Below are 19,292 nucleotides of genomic sequence, written 5' to 3'. Positions count from 1 at the left end.
CTTGCAGCACCAGAGATCCAGTTTAGATTCTGACTATGGGTGCTCTCTGTACATTCCAAAGACGTGCAAGCTTGTAGGTTAATTGGCTTCTGTAACTTTTCCATAGAGTGTATGATGCGAAACTGACATATAACGAGTGTACTGGTGATTGTTGGTTGGTGTAGACTTGATGGGCTGAAGGGCCGGTTTCCATGCTGTATCTCTAAAACAAACCAAACAAATCCAAAGTTAATGTCCTCTTTCAGGGCACTCTGTATGTATGCCTGATAACAGCCTCTGGGGGGGAAAAAAAGCATCTCTTCAGAAATCTGCCATGGCCAGCGAGCGATGAGAGAGAGCAGGAGCAGAGAAAATGCTTCAAAAATATTTGCAAGGTTTCCTTGCACTTTCTTGGTTGCTAAAACTGGAAGAGAAGTGAGGACTCTGAGCCAATCCAAGGGCAAATGGACGTCAAGTAGGAACAGTGAAAGGAATGTGACAGCAATGTAAACGTTGTTGCAGCCATGGGGCAGGCTCCAACTACTCCGTCACAGTCTGTAGATCTCGCAGAGGATTTGAGAGCCACCCCTGATTCCATGGATCTCAAGTGGAAACAACCTGCCCTTAACCTGGAGGGGCGACCAAAGAAACTTGACCAGCCTTAATGGATATAATTTACATTGCACAGCAGGGATTGTTTCAGGTCTTTGGTATTGTTTTGTTATGATGGAGTGTTGTGCTTACTGGTTGCATACAGTCGACAACAGTAAAGTCATGAGAAGTGCATTGAAGGCAGGACCTTGAATGTAGCCGGTTTTGAAGGGGCCAGTCAGGGGCATGCACATATCTCTGATCCAATAGGCTTCATTTAATTGATGAGGAGAGCCTTGCTTCTGCTCTCCTGCTGACTCTGAGTTCCATTGCTCAATTCTTTGAATGAGTTCTATAATTGTAAATATTTTCCCTTTGGACATCACGGCATGGTTTGGAAACAGCTCCGTACAAGACCACCCAAAATTGCAGTGAATTGTGGAACACAACACGGACCATCACACAAACCAACCTCCCTTCCATTGACTCCATCTACAATTCATGCTGCCTCGGCAAGGCCACCAGCATAATCAAGGATGTATTTCACCCCAATCATTCCCTCTTCTCCCCTCTCCCAGTAGGTAAGAGGTGCAGGAGTGTGAAATCACTTACCTCCACATCCAGAGACAGTTTCGTCCTAGCTGTTATCAGGCAACTGAGCCATCCTACCAACAACTAGAGAGAGGTATCACAAAATGCAGGAGTAACTCAGCGGGCCAGACAGCATCTCAGGAGAGAAGGAATAGGTGACGTTTCGGGTCAAGACCCTTCTTCAGACAACAACTAGAGAGAGGTACTGGGCTACTATCTACCACATTGAAGACCCTCGGACTGTCTTTAATCAGACTTTCAAGGACTTTATCTTGCACTAAACATTATTCCCTTTATCATGTATGTGACACTGTGGATGGCTTGATCATAATCAGGTGTAGTCTTTCTGCTGACTGGTTAGCATGTAGTAAAAGCTTTTCACTGTACCTCGGTACATGTGTCAATAAACTAAACTAATCTAATATTTGCAACAGTTATGAAACTGTCATTCTACCCCTTATCTATTACATTTTTAGTTCTTTTTTGAAAGACTATAGTAATATTGTAAGGCAATTGTCATAGTCCTTCTTTCCTTCTCTTTATATCTGTTCTCCCTCCCACCTTAACTGGTCATAGATGAACTCTAAACTCAATTTAGGTTAGAGATAGAGGAGGGAAACAGGCCCTTCAGCCCACCGAGTCCACGCTGATCGTCAATCACCCGTTCGCACTAGTCCCACTTTCTCATCCACTCCCGACACACCTGGGGCAATTTACAGAGGTCAATTAACCTACAAACCTACACGTCTTTGGGATGTGGGAGGAAACCGGAGCACCCAGAAGGAAACCCACATGGTCAGTTGGAGAGCATGCAAACTCCACAGACAGCACCCAATGTTGGATCGAACCTGGCTCTCTGGTACTGTGAAGCAACAGCTATACTAGCTGCATCACTGTGCCACCCTGCCACTGCCACTTGCAGTGATCGCTGCTGGGAACTTAACTGTGAGTGGCTGTACAGTTGAACTCTGAGCTGCAGGTGCCTCATAAGCTCAAATAGATCATTGCTTCATTCACAAAATGCTGGAGTAACTCAGCAGGTCAGGCAGCATCTCTGGAGAGAAGGAATGGGTGACGATTCGGGTCGAGACCCTTCTTCAGTTTGCCTTAGTGGAACTAGAATCTGTCTCAACAACAGGTGGCACAGTGGCACAACGGTAGAGTTGCTGCCTTATAGCACCAGAGACCCGCTGTCAATCCTGACTACGGGCGCTGTCTGTACGAAGTTTGCTCCTTCTGCCTGTGACCATGAGGGTTTCTTCCGGGTGCTCTGGTTTCTTCCCACATCCTGAAGATGTGCGGGTTTGTAGGTTAATTGGCTTCTGTAAATTGTCCCTTGCGTATAGGATCGAGCTAGTGTATGAGTGATGGCTGGTTGTTGTGGACTCGGTGAGCCAAAGGGCCCATTTCCATGCTGTATCTCTACACTAAACTAAACCACAGTGCTGTAAGGTGGTGCACATCATAATTTGTAAGAACATGTCGGTTTCTACAGATGTGAGCTCCAATCATGGAACTTTAGCCATTTGGGAAAAGGAACTTTCCATCCTAAATTGAGTTATTTTGGAAACATTTTTTAAGAACTAAAATTTTTACTTAAAGTAAACTGACATCTCTCAATTGCAACACATCATGTAGATGATTGAACAATATGATTGAGATGTAACTTGCCACATATTCTGCCACAATTCACCAGGGTTGCTGTGCTTTGCCTGTTAATTATTTGCCATGCCCATCTTTGAAGCTCGAGTCGTGTGGATTGAAGCTAAATGATGTGCAAGGTATCTGCACCACATTATATACTCTGAACTGCACCACGTCTTCCACTGACATCTCACAATCATGCTATTTTAAATACACATTAATATTTGTGTAACTATAATAACATGTACTTTTGTGTTATCATGTATCTCTTATAGCTTCTTAATTGCGTATGTATTCAATGCTTGTACATTGTCAGCTTTGATTTTGGTCTTCTGTTTAAACTGTTCTTTGTTCATTTTGTGAATGGCATTTGGTCACTATCTGCAAGCTCTTGATGGAGCCAATGATAGCAACCAGACCATGATGGAGAAGGTGAGGACGGACCCAATGATAGCAGTATAGAATTGGACCATCGTTGCCTGTGGCAGATTGTGTTTCCTCAGTTGCTGCAGGAAGTACATCCTCTGTTGGGCCTTTTTGACTGTGGAGTCGATGGTGGCCTTCCATTTAAGGTCCCTGGAGATGATGGTTCCAAGGAACTTAAATGACTCCACAGATGTGACTATGGTGTTGTTGATGGTGTGTAGGGGGAGAGGAGGGTAAGCTATTCGAAAGTATACAATTAGTTCCACTGTCTTAAGAGCATTGAGCTCCAGGTTGTTGCGATGGCACCAGGACGCCAGCTGTGTCACTTCCCGTCTGTAGGCAGATTCCTCCCCATCGTGGATCAGTCCAATCAGGGTTGTGTCATCCGCAAACTTGAAGAGCTTGACAGAGGAGTCTGTGGAGGTGCAGTCGTTGGTGTAGAGAGAGTAAAGGAGAGGGGAGAGTACGCAGCCTTGCAGTGCTCCTCTGCTAAGGGTCTGTGGGTCCGAGATATGCTTTCCCAGTCTCACATACTGCTTCCTGTCTATCAGGAAGTTGATGATCCACTGACGGGTTCAGACACAGTCAACTGGGAGAGTTTGGAGTATAGTTTTCCAAATTTGGTTTAAAGATGCAGCACTTTTATCTCTAAAATAGGCAAAAAATATACAAAACGTTGGCGTAGCTCAGCGGGTCAGGCAGCATCTCTGGGGAACATGGATAAGTGCTGTCATGGGTCGGGGCCCTGTTTCAGACCATGTCCCTATAATTGCCAATATTGGGTAATTATGATTTAAACTTTATCTGGATCTGATTTTTAAAAATTGCAACAAGACCAACTTCACTTGACTCGATTGAGTTTAGTTTATTGTACAGTGAAAAGCTCTTGTGTGCTAACCAGTCAGCGGAAAGACAATACATGATTACAATTGATCCTTCCAGTGTACAGATACGTGATAAAGAGAATAACGTGAATAACGTTTAGTGCAAGATAAAGACCAGTAATGTCCGATCACAGATAATTTGCGGGTCTCCAATGAGGTAGGTAGCAGCTCAGGACCGCTCTAGTTGTTGGAAGGATGGTTCAGTTGCCATGTGCTATATGAACTGGATTTTTTGTTGATGCTGATATTCTACTTTGTGCTCTAGTGAAACTGATACTCCGGGGACTGCATTTTCCTATGTTGATGATGTGTCAGACGCTGGAGTGTGGAAGTGTAAGAAGGCCTTGATCATCCCTTCAAGCTACTTGCTGCTTCAAAGGGGCTAAAAGATGTGTTTATGGATGTTTCCTTGAGGGACAGGAGGGGCGATTTTCTGATTGGAGGAATAGTCTGTGTGCAGTAATATCCGCCCTGGTCTTGAATGGAAGATGTTGAGTTTTGAGACTTCACCTAAAACTTCACCTAAATCCATCTCATCTTTCAAATCAAAACATAGTAAACTTAACATTTTGCTGATGGTTTTCATATGAAAAGCAGGCAATAGTGTATTTAAATATTACTGATGTTTAACATTACATGTTAAACCTGTGATTTGTCTTCACGTGCCTGTTCTTGATCCCAAGGGGATAGGTATTTGGGCAGGAATCTTAAACAAACATTTGGCACTCTGAGTTGATTATTTAAAGCAACAAGATAATTTTTATTTTCAGTAACTTCTGAGTATGTAAAATGGAATCCAGCATCGTGATATAAAAGTCTTGAGGATCCATTTGGGAGCAACATGGTGGCACAACTGGTAGAGCTGCTGCCTCATCGCTCGATCTAGCTGGATGCTGCCTGTCCCACTGTGTTACTCCAGCATTTTGTGTTTCCCATTCAGATAATAATCTACCTTCCTGTTCTTGCCACCAAAGTGGATAACCTCAAATTTATCCACATTATACTGCATCTGCCATGCACCTGCCCATTCACCCAACCTATCCAAGTCACCCTGCAGCCTCATAGGATCCTCATCGCAGCTCACACTGCCAGCCAACTTTGTGTCATCTGCAAACTTGGAGATGTCACATTTAATTCCCTCATCTAAATTGTTAATATATATTGTAAATAACTGGGGTCCCAGTTCTAATGTGGACTTGGAAGAATGAACAGTCTGTTAACATGGCTTCATGATTCCATAATAAATAGTGTTGCAGGAAGAACATAGAGGTATAAAGTCATAGAGAGAGATATAGTATAGAAACATTGGTCCATTGCATCTGCAGTAACCATAAGGCCATCATTTTCCCAGATTTGGCTACTAACCATCTATGTACTCTGGGGAACATACAGTGGCTAACTAACATGAACCTGCCCGTCTTTGGGATATGGGAGGAAACGGTAGCACCTGAATGAAACCCACACACTCACAGGGAGAACGTGCAGACTCCATGCAGGAAGCATCGGAGATCAGCATTGAATCCAGGTCCCTGGTGCTGCGAGGCAGCTTCTCTGCCAATTGCCATTGTGCCCTCTACAGCCTGGGAAACGACTTGGCTTAAAATTTAATGTGGTGAAATTTGCAACTCTCCCATAAAGTGCTATAAATGCAAGGAAGTTTATCACTTTACAGTTGGGATGGAGAGATAATCAAGGATCAAGAGCAAAGGCCCACCTTTGGATTTGGTCACACATCAGTCATGTGGCCCTTGTGGCTAAAGGGATCAGGGGGTATGGAGAGAAGGCAGGTACGGGATACTGAGATGGATGATCAGCCATGATCATATTGAATGGCGGTGCAGGCTCGAAGGGCCGAATGGCCTACTCCTGCACCTATTTTCTATGTTTCTATGTTTCTCTGAATTGTGGCAGGAGCTCGGGGCTCTGGTGCCATGCTGCTGTACTCATTCTTTCATTTATCTCTGCACTTCATATTTACTAACTTTGCTGCACGCTCCTTGGCTATTGGTTTCACAAGCAGTCGATCCGCTTAATGGCCGATGAATGCCAATGGATTTTTCTTTTTTCTTTTTGTCAGGACAGCAGTGAAGTCCCAGACAGGGACCAAAGCAGAGAGGAGGATGTGGCCAAGTGGTGGGGAGAATGGAGCTCTTGGTCGACCTGCAGTCGGAGCTGTGGTGGAGGAGTTATGTCACAGGAGAGGCACTGTTTACAACAGCGGTAAGTGCCATTGTTTTCTTCATTTGGTCATTGGAGAGGGTGTGGAGTTTCTCAGGAAATTACTTACTGCTTCTGAAAGAAAAGATTACTTGGTCTTGTCACCCACTTTGGCAGGTTCTTAACAGGGCCATATCCAGAAGGTTTGGAGATGTTGGCTCTCCAAATCTGATGTTGAAGGACCTTGGTCTTTTTCACCATCATGCAGTCAAAAGGTGTAACCTAGACTTGGCGTAGTGGAAGAATTTATTGTTTCAGGTGGAGTTAATAGTTTTGTCTCTCTATATTGGTGCAAGGACACCCTGGTACAGGTCCATCACTGATGTTCCGGCAACAGGTGGTCCGGCGTCCCCTTTAATCTGGACAAAACCTCCCAGGGAAGTCCCCCCCCCCCAAAAGGTAGCGTCTAGGCTGGGTGAGGCAGCCGATCTCCACCTGTACTGATTGGTGGATTGATTTTGCCGGTGCCGGCGGCCGGGGGCTCTGGATCTCTGGCCCAGTTGGAGTCGGCAGGTCCGTTTCCATAACCGATTTTTGCAGCCGATTGGTGCATCGCATTTGCCACCTGTGGCCAGGGCTCTGGAGCTCAGGCCTGGCCAGAGCCGGCAGATCCATTCCCATAGCCGCCTTCCGTGGCCGACTTTGCAGGCGGCATAGCGGCCCCCCAAGCACGTGACCTCTGTAGGTCCAGCTAAATGAATCTTCCAGGAAAGCTCTGGAACCAAGGGTGTTGGAAAATCAGTGGCGGACCTGCGTATAAAAAACTATAATTGGTACAATGGCTTGGATTGATCAATGAGCAAACACCATTTGCTTCTGTGAGAAGTCTAAGAGAATTCAATTTAGGGCAATCAACTGGAAAAGTGGTTCGGATAAGTGTTTTACTATCATATTAATTTAATTCTGCAGTTGTGTAACTGCGGGTTTCTGTGTACCATCTCCGCTCCAAGCTCTGCCCTGTTTTGCAAAGCAAAAATTACAACCCCTTCTGAGTGGTGCTTGTGCAGAACTGTGACTAACTTCATGGATGCAAATTGATCATCTTGATTTATGACAGACAGCATCAAAAACTGCTCGGTATCGGTGCAAAGATTCACTGATTAAACGATTCAATGATACTTTATTGTCACATGTACCTAGGTACAATGAAATGCTTTGGTTTGCACACAACTTGGCAAAATCATGCAGCAGACCTCAACTAGGCAACACACAAGTGTCACCAAGTTTTGGGGCCAGCGTTGTAACAATAGTTCGCCGAACATTCTCACCCACTGCTCGTGGCAGCAGCCCTCCACCCCTTCCCCTCCCCTCTCCCATGCCGGGTCTCCCCATCATTCTCATCGACCCTCCTCACTCTCTGACTTGGAGAGACGGTTGATGCAGCTCTGGTTGTGTTGCGTGGTGATCAGTACATTGTTTGTTCTATCGGTATTGTCCTCCAATTGTTCTTTCCTCACCATAATCCTGGTGCTTGTAGGAGAGGTTTTGGGGATAACACGGGGTGAAGTTGCTGCATTTTGTGCCCCTACTTCGGTAAGGGGCAGCACTCTGTCTCCTACCCCTGCCCAGCACACTGCCACCTGTTCTCCCAAGTTGTGTAAAGCCCCTTTCCCAGGCTTTCCCATACTTCACAGGCACAAAAGAAAGGAAACCAAACAAGAGATTTATAAAATCACATTCGATTTAACCGCAGGGTCTTTGGCTAACTCAGCTATTTCCCATTTGAGGCCTGATACAATTTGTAACTATTTCCAATGGCTGTACAATCAAAATGAATTAACTCTACTGATGCAGGAGAACAGTGGACCAAGAAGCAATATGATAATTTTCTCGAACAGCAGATTCTTGTGCCCCTGACACAGATGTTTTTTAAATCTTGAGTAAGGAAATTGCAGAAATGAGACAATTTAACTAATTGTCTTGCTGGAAACGCTGACATTACAGCTTGCACTGTGCTGGATCATCTCTGATTACTGTAGTTGTTTTTCACATGCAGCCTCTGAAGCATGTGCAAGTAATCAGAGCAGCCATAACAAGCCATAGATGTGCCTCGTTCCCCTTCCCATTTATTCGCTGGCGTATTGTTGGTGACCCAGAATCTTTGTGGCTCTATGAACCTTCTAGCTGCAGTGACCAAAGTACAGGTTTGGGCGCTGGTCAGTTAACGCGCTTTGGCACAGAAATTCAATTGCATATCTATGTATTTTAAATACTCAGACGTCTGAATTGCTGTGTAAAATCAATGGCGTTTGATTGATTATAGAGCACGGTACATCTTGAAAGATCTGATTTCACGTTTGTGTCCCATGCAAGGTTAATGTCAGCTGAGCAACCGAGTTACTCCAGCATTTTGTGTCTTTTTCTGTAAACCAGCATTTGTAGTTCCTTGCATCTTCATAGGAACATTTGTCACTTGATCTTTTAGTTTATGTATGTGCAGTTAGTGTACGCTGATATCCATGTACCCACCCATGTTCTAAACATACTGAAAAGTCCTTTACTATTTACATTATGCACTATTTACAACAGAAACATCAATTGCTTGCAGGATTATTGAAGATCCAGATGGAAGAGGGTTTGGTCAGGACAGTTATTTAGTTTAGAGATACAATGAGGAAACAAGCCCTTTGGTGCACTCATTCCACACCGACCAGCGACCCCCATGCACTTGCACCATCCTATGCATTAGGGACAGTTTACAATCTTTACAGAAGCCAGTTAACCTACAAACTTTTACATCGTTGGAGTGTGGGAGGAAACCGGAGCACCTGGGGAAAACCCAAGCGATCGGGGAGAACATAGTATCCTCGCACGGACAGCACTGGTAGTCAGGATGGAACTGGGTGTCTGGAGCTGTAAGGCAGCAACTCATGTGCTGAGCCACTGTAGATCCTGGGTAAAGTTATGGTGAACTTTGGAAGCTGCATCGACCATGGATGTTATGAAGGCTGACCAGTGACCAAACTTACATCTTGGTCACTCCAGCTAGAAGGTTCACTGAGCTACAAAGGTACTGGGCCATCACCAGTGTTGTTGTTGAGGCTTTGGAGCAACCTTGAATAAGGAGTGAGAACTGAAGGCATAGCCTCTTTTGTAGAGGAGGGTGAAGAAGGAAGCAGACAAGGCCACTGATTCGGACAGCCTGTCCCTGAAGGTTTGGTTTGGGATGATCACTTCTACCTATAAAGGCAATGGCGACGGAGAGCTACCATTTTCTGCAGGTGGAGCTCCAGTCATGAACTCGTGCATGGTTTGCACTGCAACTGAGGGCAGTCACTCCAGGTGACGGCAATATAGTTGGCAGGACAGATTTTTCAAAGTTTGTTTGTAAATGGCTGATAAATGAAGCATAGCTACTCTGCACTGCAAACACCAAATTAAATTGTTTGCAGCAAATAGAATACTTTTTGATACATCTTGCATTAACCTTTCATGGTAAGATGTTAAAACCAAATGAACATTTCCATTTTATTCAGGATCATAAATTATGTAAAATAAAAGAAGCTTTACAAGAAGTTATTTCAAAGTTCTTTTTTAGCTAAAGGCAGATCATTGAACTGTTAACAATTCTATGTGTTTGGAACAGTGCAGGAACAGGTCCTTCGACCCACAATGCCCGTGCTGAACATGATGCCAAATTAAACTAATCTCGTGTACCTGTCATGTGATCTATACCCCTCCATTCCTTGCATATCCATGTATGGCTAATGTCATTAACCTTGCTTACATTTCTCTCTCAAACAACCACTTCTTCGTGGCGTGCTAGCTTTCCATACTGCTCGGCTGTGATTCCTGTGGCGAGACAGATTGTTTACACCATTATCTCATATGCAGAACATGGATTGTCTTGAATTAGAATTGTTTAAATTGGGTCTTCCTTTATTTATGCTGCTAATTCACTACTTAAATTGGACTGTTTACACAGTGGAAACAGAGACAAGCCAAACATTACAGAAGAATGCCTATACCTAGAAAATAGATTCTGAAATGCTGTTACCTGGAAATTGAATTGCATTAGTCATTTTTTCAGTATTATGCAATTGAAAACCTATTTTATTTTGGCATGAAATATAGTAACAATGATGGCTGGGTCATTTTGTATCATGCGGAAGATGTGATTGGGCACTTCCTGTTCTCAGTCACCTTTGTAACTATCATATCATATCATATCATATATATACAGCCGGAAACAGGCCTTTTCGGCCCACCAAGTCCGTGCCGCCCAGCGATCCCCGCACATTAACACTATCCTACACCCACTAGGGACAATTTTTACCTTTACCCAGCCAATTAACCTACATACCTGTACGTCTTTGGAGTGTGGGAGGAAACCGAAGATCTCGGAGAAAACTCACGCAGGTCACGGGGAGAACGTACAAACTCCTTACAGTGCAGCCCCCGTAGTCAGGATCGAACCTGTAGTATCTGAGTCTCCGGCGCTGCATTCGCTGTAAAGCAGCAACTCTACCGCTGCGCTACCGTGCCGCCCTACCTTACCGTGCTCCCTTTGCACCGCATTGAACGAGGAGTGCCTGTTGTTCAGTGCCCCCAGGCCAATATTATCTTAAGTGGCAAGCTGATAGATCTTCCAAGTTAAATAAATTACATGTCAACATTCCTGATCTTGCCCATAAATGCCCCCTATTCAATAAACTCCCAGATCAGTGACAATGCCCTCCTCCCTGAACTCTGTCCTAACTTGCCTCCCAACAGCCGCCAGCCACCCGTCAACATCCACTGGGCAAGGGCTGCAAGGTCATTCCAACCTCTTTTGTCTTTCAAGATGGTCTACATGATACACCCCAGTTTGTGGGGCATTACATCATTGGAGAGGTTGCTGATAATGGCTCAAGGATACGGACTATTTTTGAGTAGGGCCTCACTATTTTCTCTTAAATAATCATTCCAAGTTGCTTGGGGTGTTCCCAGCAAGGTGCTGAGCTGCCACAGGCAGAGCAGTTGACGAATTCAGGACAGTTTTGTCACTCACGGTCGAGTGATGGAGTTATTTTTGCCCAGTGGTCCACACTTCTCAGACTTTCATGCATGCTGAAGAACAACACCTCATACTCTGCTTGGATAGCTTTCAACCCAGTGGTCTGAACATTTAAATTCCCAATTCAAGTTATATCCTTCCCTTTCTCTTGCCCGTTTGAACAGCAGCTGGTAAACAATAATCGGATAAAAACTACCTTTCTAAGGAAGGCTGGAGGAAAAGCAGTGGAGCTGGAGGATGCAGTTTCCAGTGCGGAGGTTGGAAAGGAGGTTCAGAGTGGTCAATTTAGTGAGAATATTCAGGCCTTCTGGACAGGTGGAATATTGAGGTCGAAAATTGAGTCTTTGCTGAGGAGCTTGAGGGCAGGAATCAAAGCAAATACACAGTGCAGGATGACCGGCAGGAAGTTGGAAAAGGCGCAGCGCAGTGGCACAGCTGATAGAGATGCTGCCTCACGGTGCCAGAGACTGGTTCGATCCCAGCCTCGAATGCTGTCTGTGTGGAGTTTGCATGTTCTCCCTGTAACCGTGTTTCCTCCGGGTTCTCCAGTTTCACACCCACATGCTGAAAATGAGCCGATTTGTATGCTAATTGATCTCTGTAAATTGCCCCTAGTGTGCAGGGAGTGGATGCGAAAGTAGGATAACGTAGAACAAGTGGTTAGGGTGGATGGCGGGTCTGTTTCCATGCTGTCTCTTCAATCTTTCAAAAATGTTACCCGGGCTTACGGACTTGAGTTATAGGGAGAGGCTGGATAGGCTGGGACTTTTTTCTTTGGAGCATAGGAGGCTGAGGGGGTGACCTTATTGAGGTGTACAAGGTCATGAGGGGCATGGATAAAGTGAAAGCTCGCAATCTTGTCCCCAGGTAGAGGATTCTAAAACTAGAAGGCATAGGCTGAAGGTGAGAGGGGAGAGATTTAAGAGGGATCTCAGGGGCAACCTTTTCATTCTGCAAGTAGTCGGTATCTGGAATGAGCTGCCAGAGGAAGCTATGGAAGCGGATACTTTAAAAAGACATTTGGATAGATACATGGACAGGAAGAGTTTTTTAGGTTGTGGGCCAAATGCAGGCAAATGGGACTAGCCCAGTATCCCAACTTGGTCGGCATGGACTAGATGGGCCTAAGGGCCGGTTTCCTTGCTGTACAGCTCTGTGACATGATGGCTCTAGGTGGTTATCATAGATTAGCAGGAAATTGAAAATGTACCAGAGAAGCAGAGACATATAGATGTTGCAGAGAGGCAGTGGGGAAATGAGCCACCAGAATGCTAGACAAGTCTTGAATGCACCAGTACCGCAGAACAGGCTTGGGATCGTGAGGTAACTGGTTCCACTGTAGTATACAGGGCGTATGTAAATGTGAGTCTACCATGTGGTCTGCCCTCCCAGGTGATACTAAAATTGATGGTACAGGTTGTTATGCTGTAACGTGATAGTTGCATTCCTAAGAAACCTCATTATGGAAAATAGTGTTATGAAAACTATTGTGTCAATTGGGTAAAAGGAAGTTAGGGACTGGAGAGTTTCAGACTTGCATTGACAACCGTTTTATTCTGTCCCTGCAGGATTTTCCAAAATTAAATAATAGCTACAAGTTTATTTATGATACTGCAAGCTGAAATTTCTAAAGGCTGTATGTTACATTGATTAATGGGCATGGTAGGCATGAGTCAGTAGTGTTTCATTGCCATATGTACCAGAACTGAACAATGAGTCAATGGAAGCAATTTTTTTGTCAATTTCACTGGCCATCCATGGTGAAACTGAAAGACGATGGTGTCTGATTATGGCAGGGTGGTTACATTGAAACATTTTCTTTTCCCTGGACTGTTTTATTTTCTAACACAGCTTTCTTTTCTGCTTGTCAATTTTCAAAGTGGCTTTTTGTGCAGTTCTCTAGTTCCCACCAGAAATCATGTGAAAACTAATTTGGTTTGTATAAAACAAAAAATGTCTAATTCAGCAATCAAGTCGTATCTAATTTGTGTTATAAAAATGCGTATAGCAGACCTATTTGTATAGTGAACAGTGAAAAAGGTTATCTACGATTTCAATGGGATCTTGATCAATTGGCCAAGCAATGACAGATGGAGTTTAAATTGGTAAATGTATCCAAAATACATGCCAGTCTACATGATGAGCACCAAGAAATGATCCTTGGATGGAGGTGGGGGAGTAGACCTATGCTATGGACCATATGTGGCCTGTGGGACATATTCATGTAATATAATCTTCAGAATTTTTAGTTTGCAATAACAAATGTAAACCTATGGCTATTAAATAAATACCTGAACGCGTATACCTGAAATTGATGTACACTGATTATTGAGGCTGAAATGAGGGGGAAAAAAGTGTACATCTTCCTGACCTGGCAAAAGTGAAATATTGTTGTCTCTGGCTGGCATGGACACCTTTTTATAGTACTTTGCAATTATGTTTTTCTAACTGGCTTGGATAAAATAAAACATTGGTGGGCCTCAGAAGTGATTTGGATTATCAATCCCATTTTTCTTGCAAAAAGGGATGTGCAGCGCTGCATTAAAGAGAAGCAGAAATCTCCGGGTCGATGAAAGACACAAAAAGCTGGGGTAACTCAGCGTGTCAGACAGCATCCCTGGAGAAAAGGAATAGGTGCTGCTTTTTGCCTGTTCTTTTTCTCCAGAGATGCTGTCTGACCCACTGAGTTACTCCAGCTTTTTGTGTCCATCTTCGGTTGAAACCGGCATCTGCAGGACCTTCCTACACAATCTTCTATCCGAGTTGGGCTGCCTCTCTCAGACCTTGTGTGATTTGGCCTCGCACAGAATTTTCAGGCCCCCAGTTCTTCACGTCCTTTACTTGATGCCCGCAGGCTGAAACAAGATGTGGACTTGTCTGTTATGTGGCCTTGTAAAGGTTGAAGTGGCGGGGACTGCATGCATGAGGTGGGTTAGACTACCCTTGAGAAGCAAGACCTGCTGATGAATTGGAAGCACCATTACATCCAGAAGCGCAACTCATGTGCAGTGATTTACTGCTCCTGGTCAATCCCAATGATCAGTAGTAGAACCCATGCTTCATGTGTAGGAGGTCCTGGGTACAATCCCCAGCATATAAAGGTTTTCAGCATGATTGCTGCAAGTTAAAGTGAGAAGGGGCAAAATTTACAGGGGATGTGCGGGGTGTTTTTTTTACACAGATACAATAGTGGCATTGAAAGGGGTTTTAGAGAGGCACTTGGATATGTAGGGACACTGATTAAGTGAAAGCGATGTAAATTAGTTTAACTTTGCATCATATTCGGCACAGATTTTTTAGATTTTTAGATTTTTTTTTAGATTTTAGAGATACAACGCGGACACAGGCCCTTCGGCCCACCGAGTCCGCGCCGCCCAGCGATCCCCGCACATTAACACTATCCTACACACACTAGGGACAATTTTTACATTTACCCAGTCAATTAACCTACACACCTGTACGTCTTTGGAGTGTGGGAGGAAACCGAAGATCTCGGAGAAAACCCACGCAGGTCACGGGGAGAACGTACAAACTCCGTACAGACAGCGCCCGTAGTCAGGATCGAACCTGAGTCTCCGGCGCTGCATTCGCTGTAAGGCAGCAACTCTACCGCTGCGCCACCGTGCCGCCCTTGTGGGCGATGTGGGCCGAAGAATCTTTTTCTGTGCTGTACTATTCTTTATTCAGGTGTTTGCCTGATGATTTTATTCTCTGGCATTTTGTGTTGTTAGTCAAACTTTAAGCTACTAATCCACTGGTGGTTGGACATTGGGTGAAGGGATATATCCTTCTTTTAACGACTGTCTGCGCTTCCTCTGGAGCATCTTTATAACGTTGACATGAGCGCGACAGGATTCTGGTGGAGGTGGTGTTGGGGCTCCCTGCATGAGATTCCAGCATCTGCTCTGCTGCCTGCTGCGTGTGTTTTTATTTAAAATTGTTTTCTGCTGCATCCTTCCTAACTTCATTACCAGGAGGGCTCAGTTTTTGGAGGCACAAAGAACTGCAGATGCTGATATACAAAAAAGTGCTGGAAAATCTCAGCGGGTCAGGCATCATCTCTGGAGAACACGGATAGCAGATGTTCTGGGTCGGGACCCATCTTCAAACACTACCCCCACTAGAACTTTTTATTTCAAACTGCCGGCGTGACATCGGCCGCCTCAAATTTTCCACCCCCCTGACTAACTCTAACCTCTCCCCTCCTGAACGTGCAGCCCTCAACTCACTCCGCAACAACCCGGACTTAATAATTAAACCCGCTGACAAGGGAGGGGCTGTGGTAGTCTGGCGTGCTGACCTCTACCGCACCGAGGCCAGACGACAACTATCAGACACCTCTTCCTACCTATCCCTGGACCATGACCCCACCGATGAACACCAGACCTTCATCAGCAGCACCATCACCGACCTCACCAACTCCGGCGAACTACCCCTCAGTGCCTCCAATCTCATAGTTCCCCAGCCCCGCACGGCCCGATTCTACCTCCTACCCAAAATCCACAAACACAATTGTCCCGGCAGACCCATTGTCTCTGCCTGCTCATGCCCCACCGAACTTATCTCTACCTACCTCGACTCCATCCTATCCCCCCTGGTCAAATCCCTCCCCACCTACGTCCAAGACACCTCACACGCTCTCCATCTCCTGGATAACTTCCGGTTCCCAGGCCCCCACTCCCTCATTTTCACCATGGATGTCCAGTCACTCTACACTTCCATCCCCCACAAGGATGGTCTCGAAGCCCTCCGTTTCTTCCTCGACCGTAGAACCAGCCAATCCCCATCGACCAACACTCTCCTCCGCCTAGCAGAGCTGGTTCTTACCCTCAATAACTTCTCCTTTGACTCCTCCCACTTCCTCCAAACCAGAGGCGTAGCTATGGGCACTCGCATGGGCCCTAGCTACGCCTGCCTCTTTGTCGGGTACGTCGAACAATCCCTGTTCCAGACGTACACTGGCCCCATCCCCGAACTCTACCTCCGCTACATCGACGACTGCATTGGTGCTACCTCTTGCACCCATGCAGAACTCACTGACTTTATACACTTCACCTCCAATTTCCATCCTGCCCTTAAATATACCTGGACTTTCTCTGACATCTCCCTCCCGTTTCTGGACCTCACCATCTCCATCACAGGAGAAAAATTAGTGACGGACATTTATTACAAGCCCACCGACTCGCACAGCTATCTGGACTACACTTCTTCCCACCCGGTCCCCTGCAAAAAGTCTATCCCCTACTCCCAATTCCTCCGTCTACGCCGCATCTGTGCCCGGGATGAGGTGTTTCAGACTAGGGCTTCCGAGATGTCCTCGTTTTTCAGAAAACGGGGCTTCCCCTCCTCCATTATAGATGAGGCTCTCACTAGGGTCTCTTCTACATCCCGCAGCTCTGCTCTTGCTCCCCATCCCCCCACTCGCAACAAGGACAGGATCCCCCTCGTTCTCACCTTCCACCCCACCAGCCAGCGGATCCAACATATCATCCACCAACATTTCCGTCACCTACAACAGGACCCCACCACTGGCCATATCTTCCCATCCCCTCCCCTCTCTGCATTCCGCAGAGACCGTTCCCTCCGCAACTCCCTGGTCCACTCGTCCCTTCCTACCCAAACCACCCTAACCCCGGGCACTTTCCCTTGCTACCGCACGAGATGCAACACCTGTCCCTTTACCTCCCCCCTCAACTCCATCAAAGGACCCAAACATTCTTTCCAGGTGAGACAGAGGTTCACCTGCACCTCCTCCAACCTCATCTATTGCATCCGCTGCTCTAGATGTCAACTCATCTATATCGGCGAAACCAAGCGCAGGCTCGGCGATCGCTTCGCTGAACACCTGCGCTCGGTCCGCATTAACGCCACTGATCTCCCGGTGGCCCAGCACTTCAACTCCCCCTCCCATTCCCAGTCTGACCTCTCTGTCATGGGCCTCCTCCAGTGCCATAGTGAGGCCCGCCGGAAATTGGAGGAGCAGCACCTCATATTTCGCCTGGGCAGTTTGCGGCCCGGTGGTATGAACGTCGACTTCTCCAACTTCAGATAGCTCCTCTGTCCCTCCCTTCCCCTCCACCTTCCCAGATCTCCCTCTATCTTCCTGTCTCCACCTATATCCTTCCTTTGTCCCACCCCCGACATCAGTCTGAAGAAGGGTCTCGACCCGAAACGTCACCCATTCCTTCTCTCCCGAGATGCTGCCTGACCTGCTGAGTTACTCCAGCATTTTGTGAATAAATCGATTTGTACCAGCATCTGCAGTTATTTTCTTATTCAAACGGATCGTGTTGATGTGGGGGGGGAGAGAGGGGGGTAATGAAAGCTGGATGAGAGGTGGGGGGGAGGAAATGAAAGCTGGATGAGAGGTGGGGGCAGGACACAGCTCATTAAGAAGCTCATCTGAGTTTATTAAGAAGCGAGGGATGTCCAAGGGGGCAGAGTGGGCAGTGGGACAACCTGATGTGCACGGTATCAAAAGGCTGCAGTCAGTGATGGAACAGCAGGGGATGAGGTGGTTCATGATTTGAAACTGAGAATGTGTGCATGTTAAAGATATCAGCATGGAATCCTTTTCAAGATATCTCATCAGCAATCTCAGCTCAATGTGCTGCTCCATTTCTGCGAGTGTTTAACCAGCATTGTAGTTGACACCCAAAAGCTCCAAATTATGCAGACAGGTAGGTGTGGAAACTCTGGTGTATGGCTTGCAAAGTCGTTAGGTATATAACAGATACCAGGAAAGCAACAACTATGGGGAGAAGGCAGGGGTTGAGAGGGAAAGATAGATCAGCCATGATTGAATGACAGAGTATACTCGATGGGCCGAATCACCTAATTCTGCTCATTTACCTTTTGAACTTCTAGGTAATGGTTTATAAGCATGTGATAAATTAATGCCCCTGAAAGACCAGATAAGGACCAGTTAGAACTCCAAGTGTTTCGAGACGGTCTTTCCTGATTGTTTCACCTGGGGCCATCCCACAAATTCGAGGTCTGCAAATTAACCAAAATATTGCATTTGGTTTCACTGTGTGCACGTTGGGATTTAAACTTCTACTCACAGGGCTATTTGGTCAAAAGCCCATAAACAACAAGCTGCCATTTAGGAGCCTCCCAGTTACAGAGGGCTGACTGCAATTTTGGGGTCTGCAGTGACCGGCACTGATTATGAATTCATTGCTAATGCCGAGAGAGTAAAAAGAAAATAACTTCTCAGAAAAGAGATTTGCAGTCACCCTATTTTTCAGTGTAAATGTAGCTCAACAGTAATACCAAGAATTCCGCACTATGTACAAGTCGGATTGGTAAATTAAAACCAGAGCTGGCTCAGGCTGTAATCTCTTTCTGTTGCTCTTCAAAGCACAAAAGCTATTCAAGCAGCAACTTTCGAGCATCGGGTTACAGACAAGGGTTGCTGGCTGGTTTGGGACTTGTTCTGGTGGGCGATAAGAGAGTCAGCGGGTCAGTAGAGAGTGAAACATGTCGAGACGCTAATCACCATGATGATCAATCGCACTGTGAAAAGCCTTTCAAGTTTCGCACACCAGGCACAGGGGCAGACGGGCGATCATTGTGAAGATGGAGCAGTTCAGCAAAGTGTACGCTCTGAATGGCAAATCCATCCCACTTGGAAGCCTTTTCAAATGTTTTTTCAACTTTGAAACAGTGGCAAACGATTCTATGGTCACTTTATGACGGAGCCACCCCACAAATTCTTCATTAATTATTTCAGTACCAGTGGCTTTGTTTTGGATTGGCTAAAGTTTAAGTTAGAGATAGATCACGGAAAAAGGCCCTTCAGCCCACTGAGTCTGCGCTGACCAGCGATCCCTCTACACTAGCACTGTCCTACGAACTTGGGACAATTTAGTATCTTTACTGAAGCCAATTAACCCACAAACCTTTACGTCTTTGGAGTGCGGGAGGAAATCAGTGATTTGAACAACTGTAATATCTCTACT

At 45.8% G+C, this 19,292-nt stretch overlaps 1 protein-coding gene across 3 annotated transcripts in view; it reads left to right on the top strand.

Annotated features, from left to right (window-relative positions):
* The window catches only part of LOC144597801 (ADAMTS-like protein 2), a 94,126-nt gene that overhangs the window by 15,591 nt on the left and 59,243 nt on the right, over positions 1-19,292 (top strand). For all 3 annotated transcript variants that reach the window (XM_078407401.1, XM_078407400.1, XM_078407402.1), the window contains exon 3: positions 6,193-6,335. In XM_078407401.1, coding sequence (XP_078263527.1) covers positions 6,193-6,335 — 143 coding nt within the window. The remainder of the gene's footprint in view (positions 1-6,192; positions 6,336-19,292) is intronic.

The sequence above is a fragment of the Rhinoraja longicauda genome, chromosome 11 (assembly GCF_053455715.1).
Source record: "Rhinoraja longicauda isolate Sanriku21f chromosome 11, sRhiLon1.1, whole genome shotgun sequence".
NCBI lineage: Eukaryota > Metazoa > Chordata > Chondrichthyes > Rajiformes > Arhynchobatidae > Rhinoraja > Rhinoraja longicauda.
The sequence above is the reverse complement of the archived record's forward strand: the minus strand, read 5'-3'. Positions and strand labels throughout refer to the sequence as shown.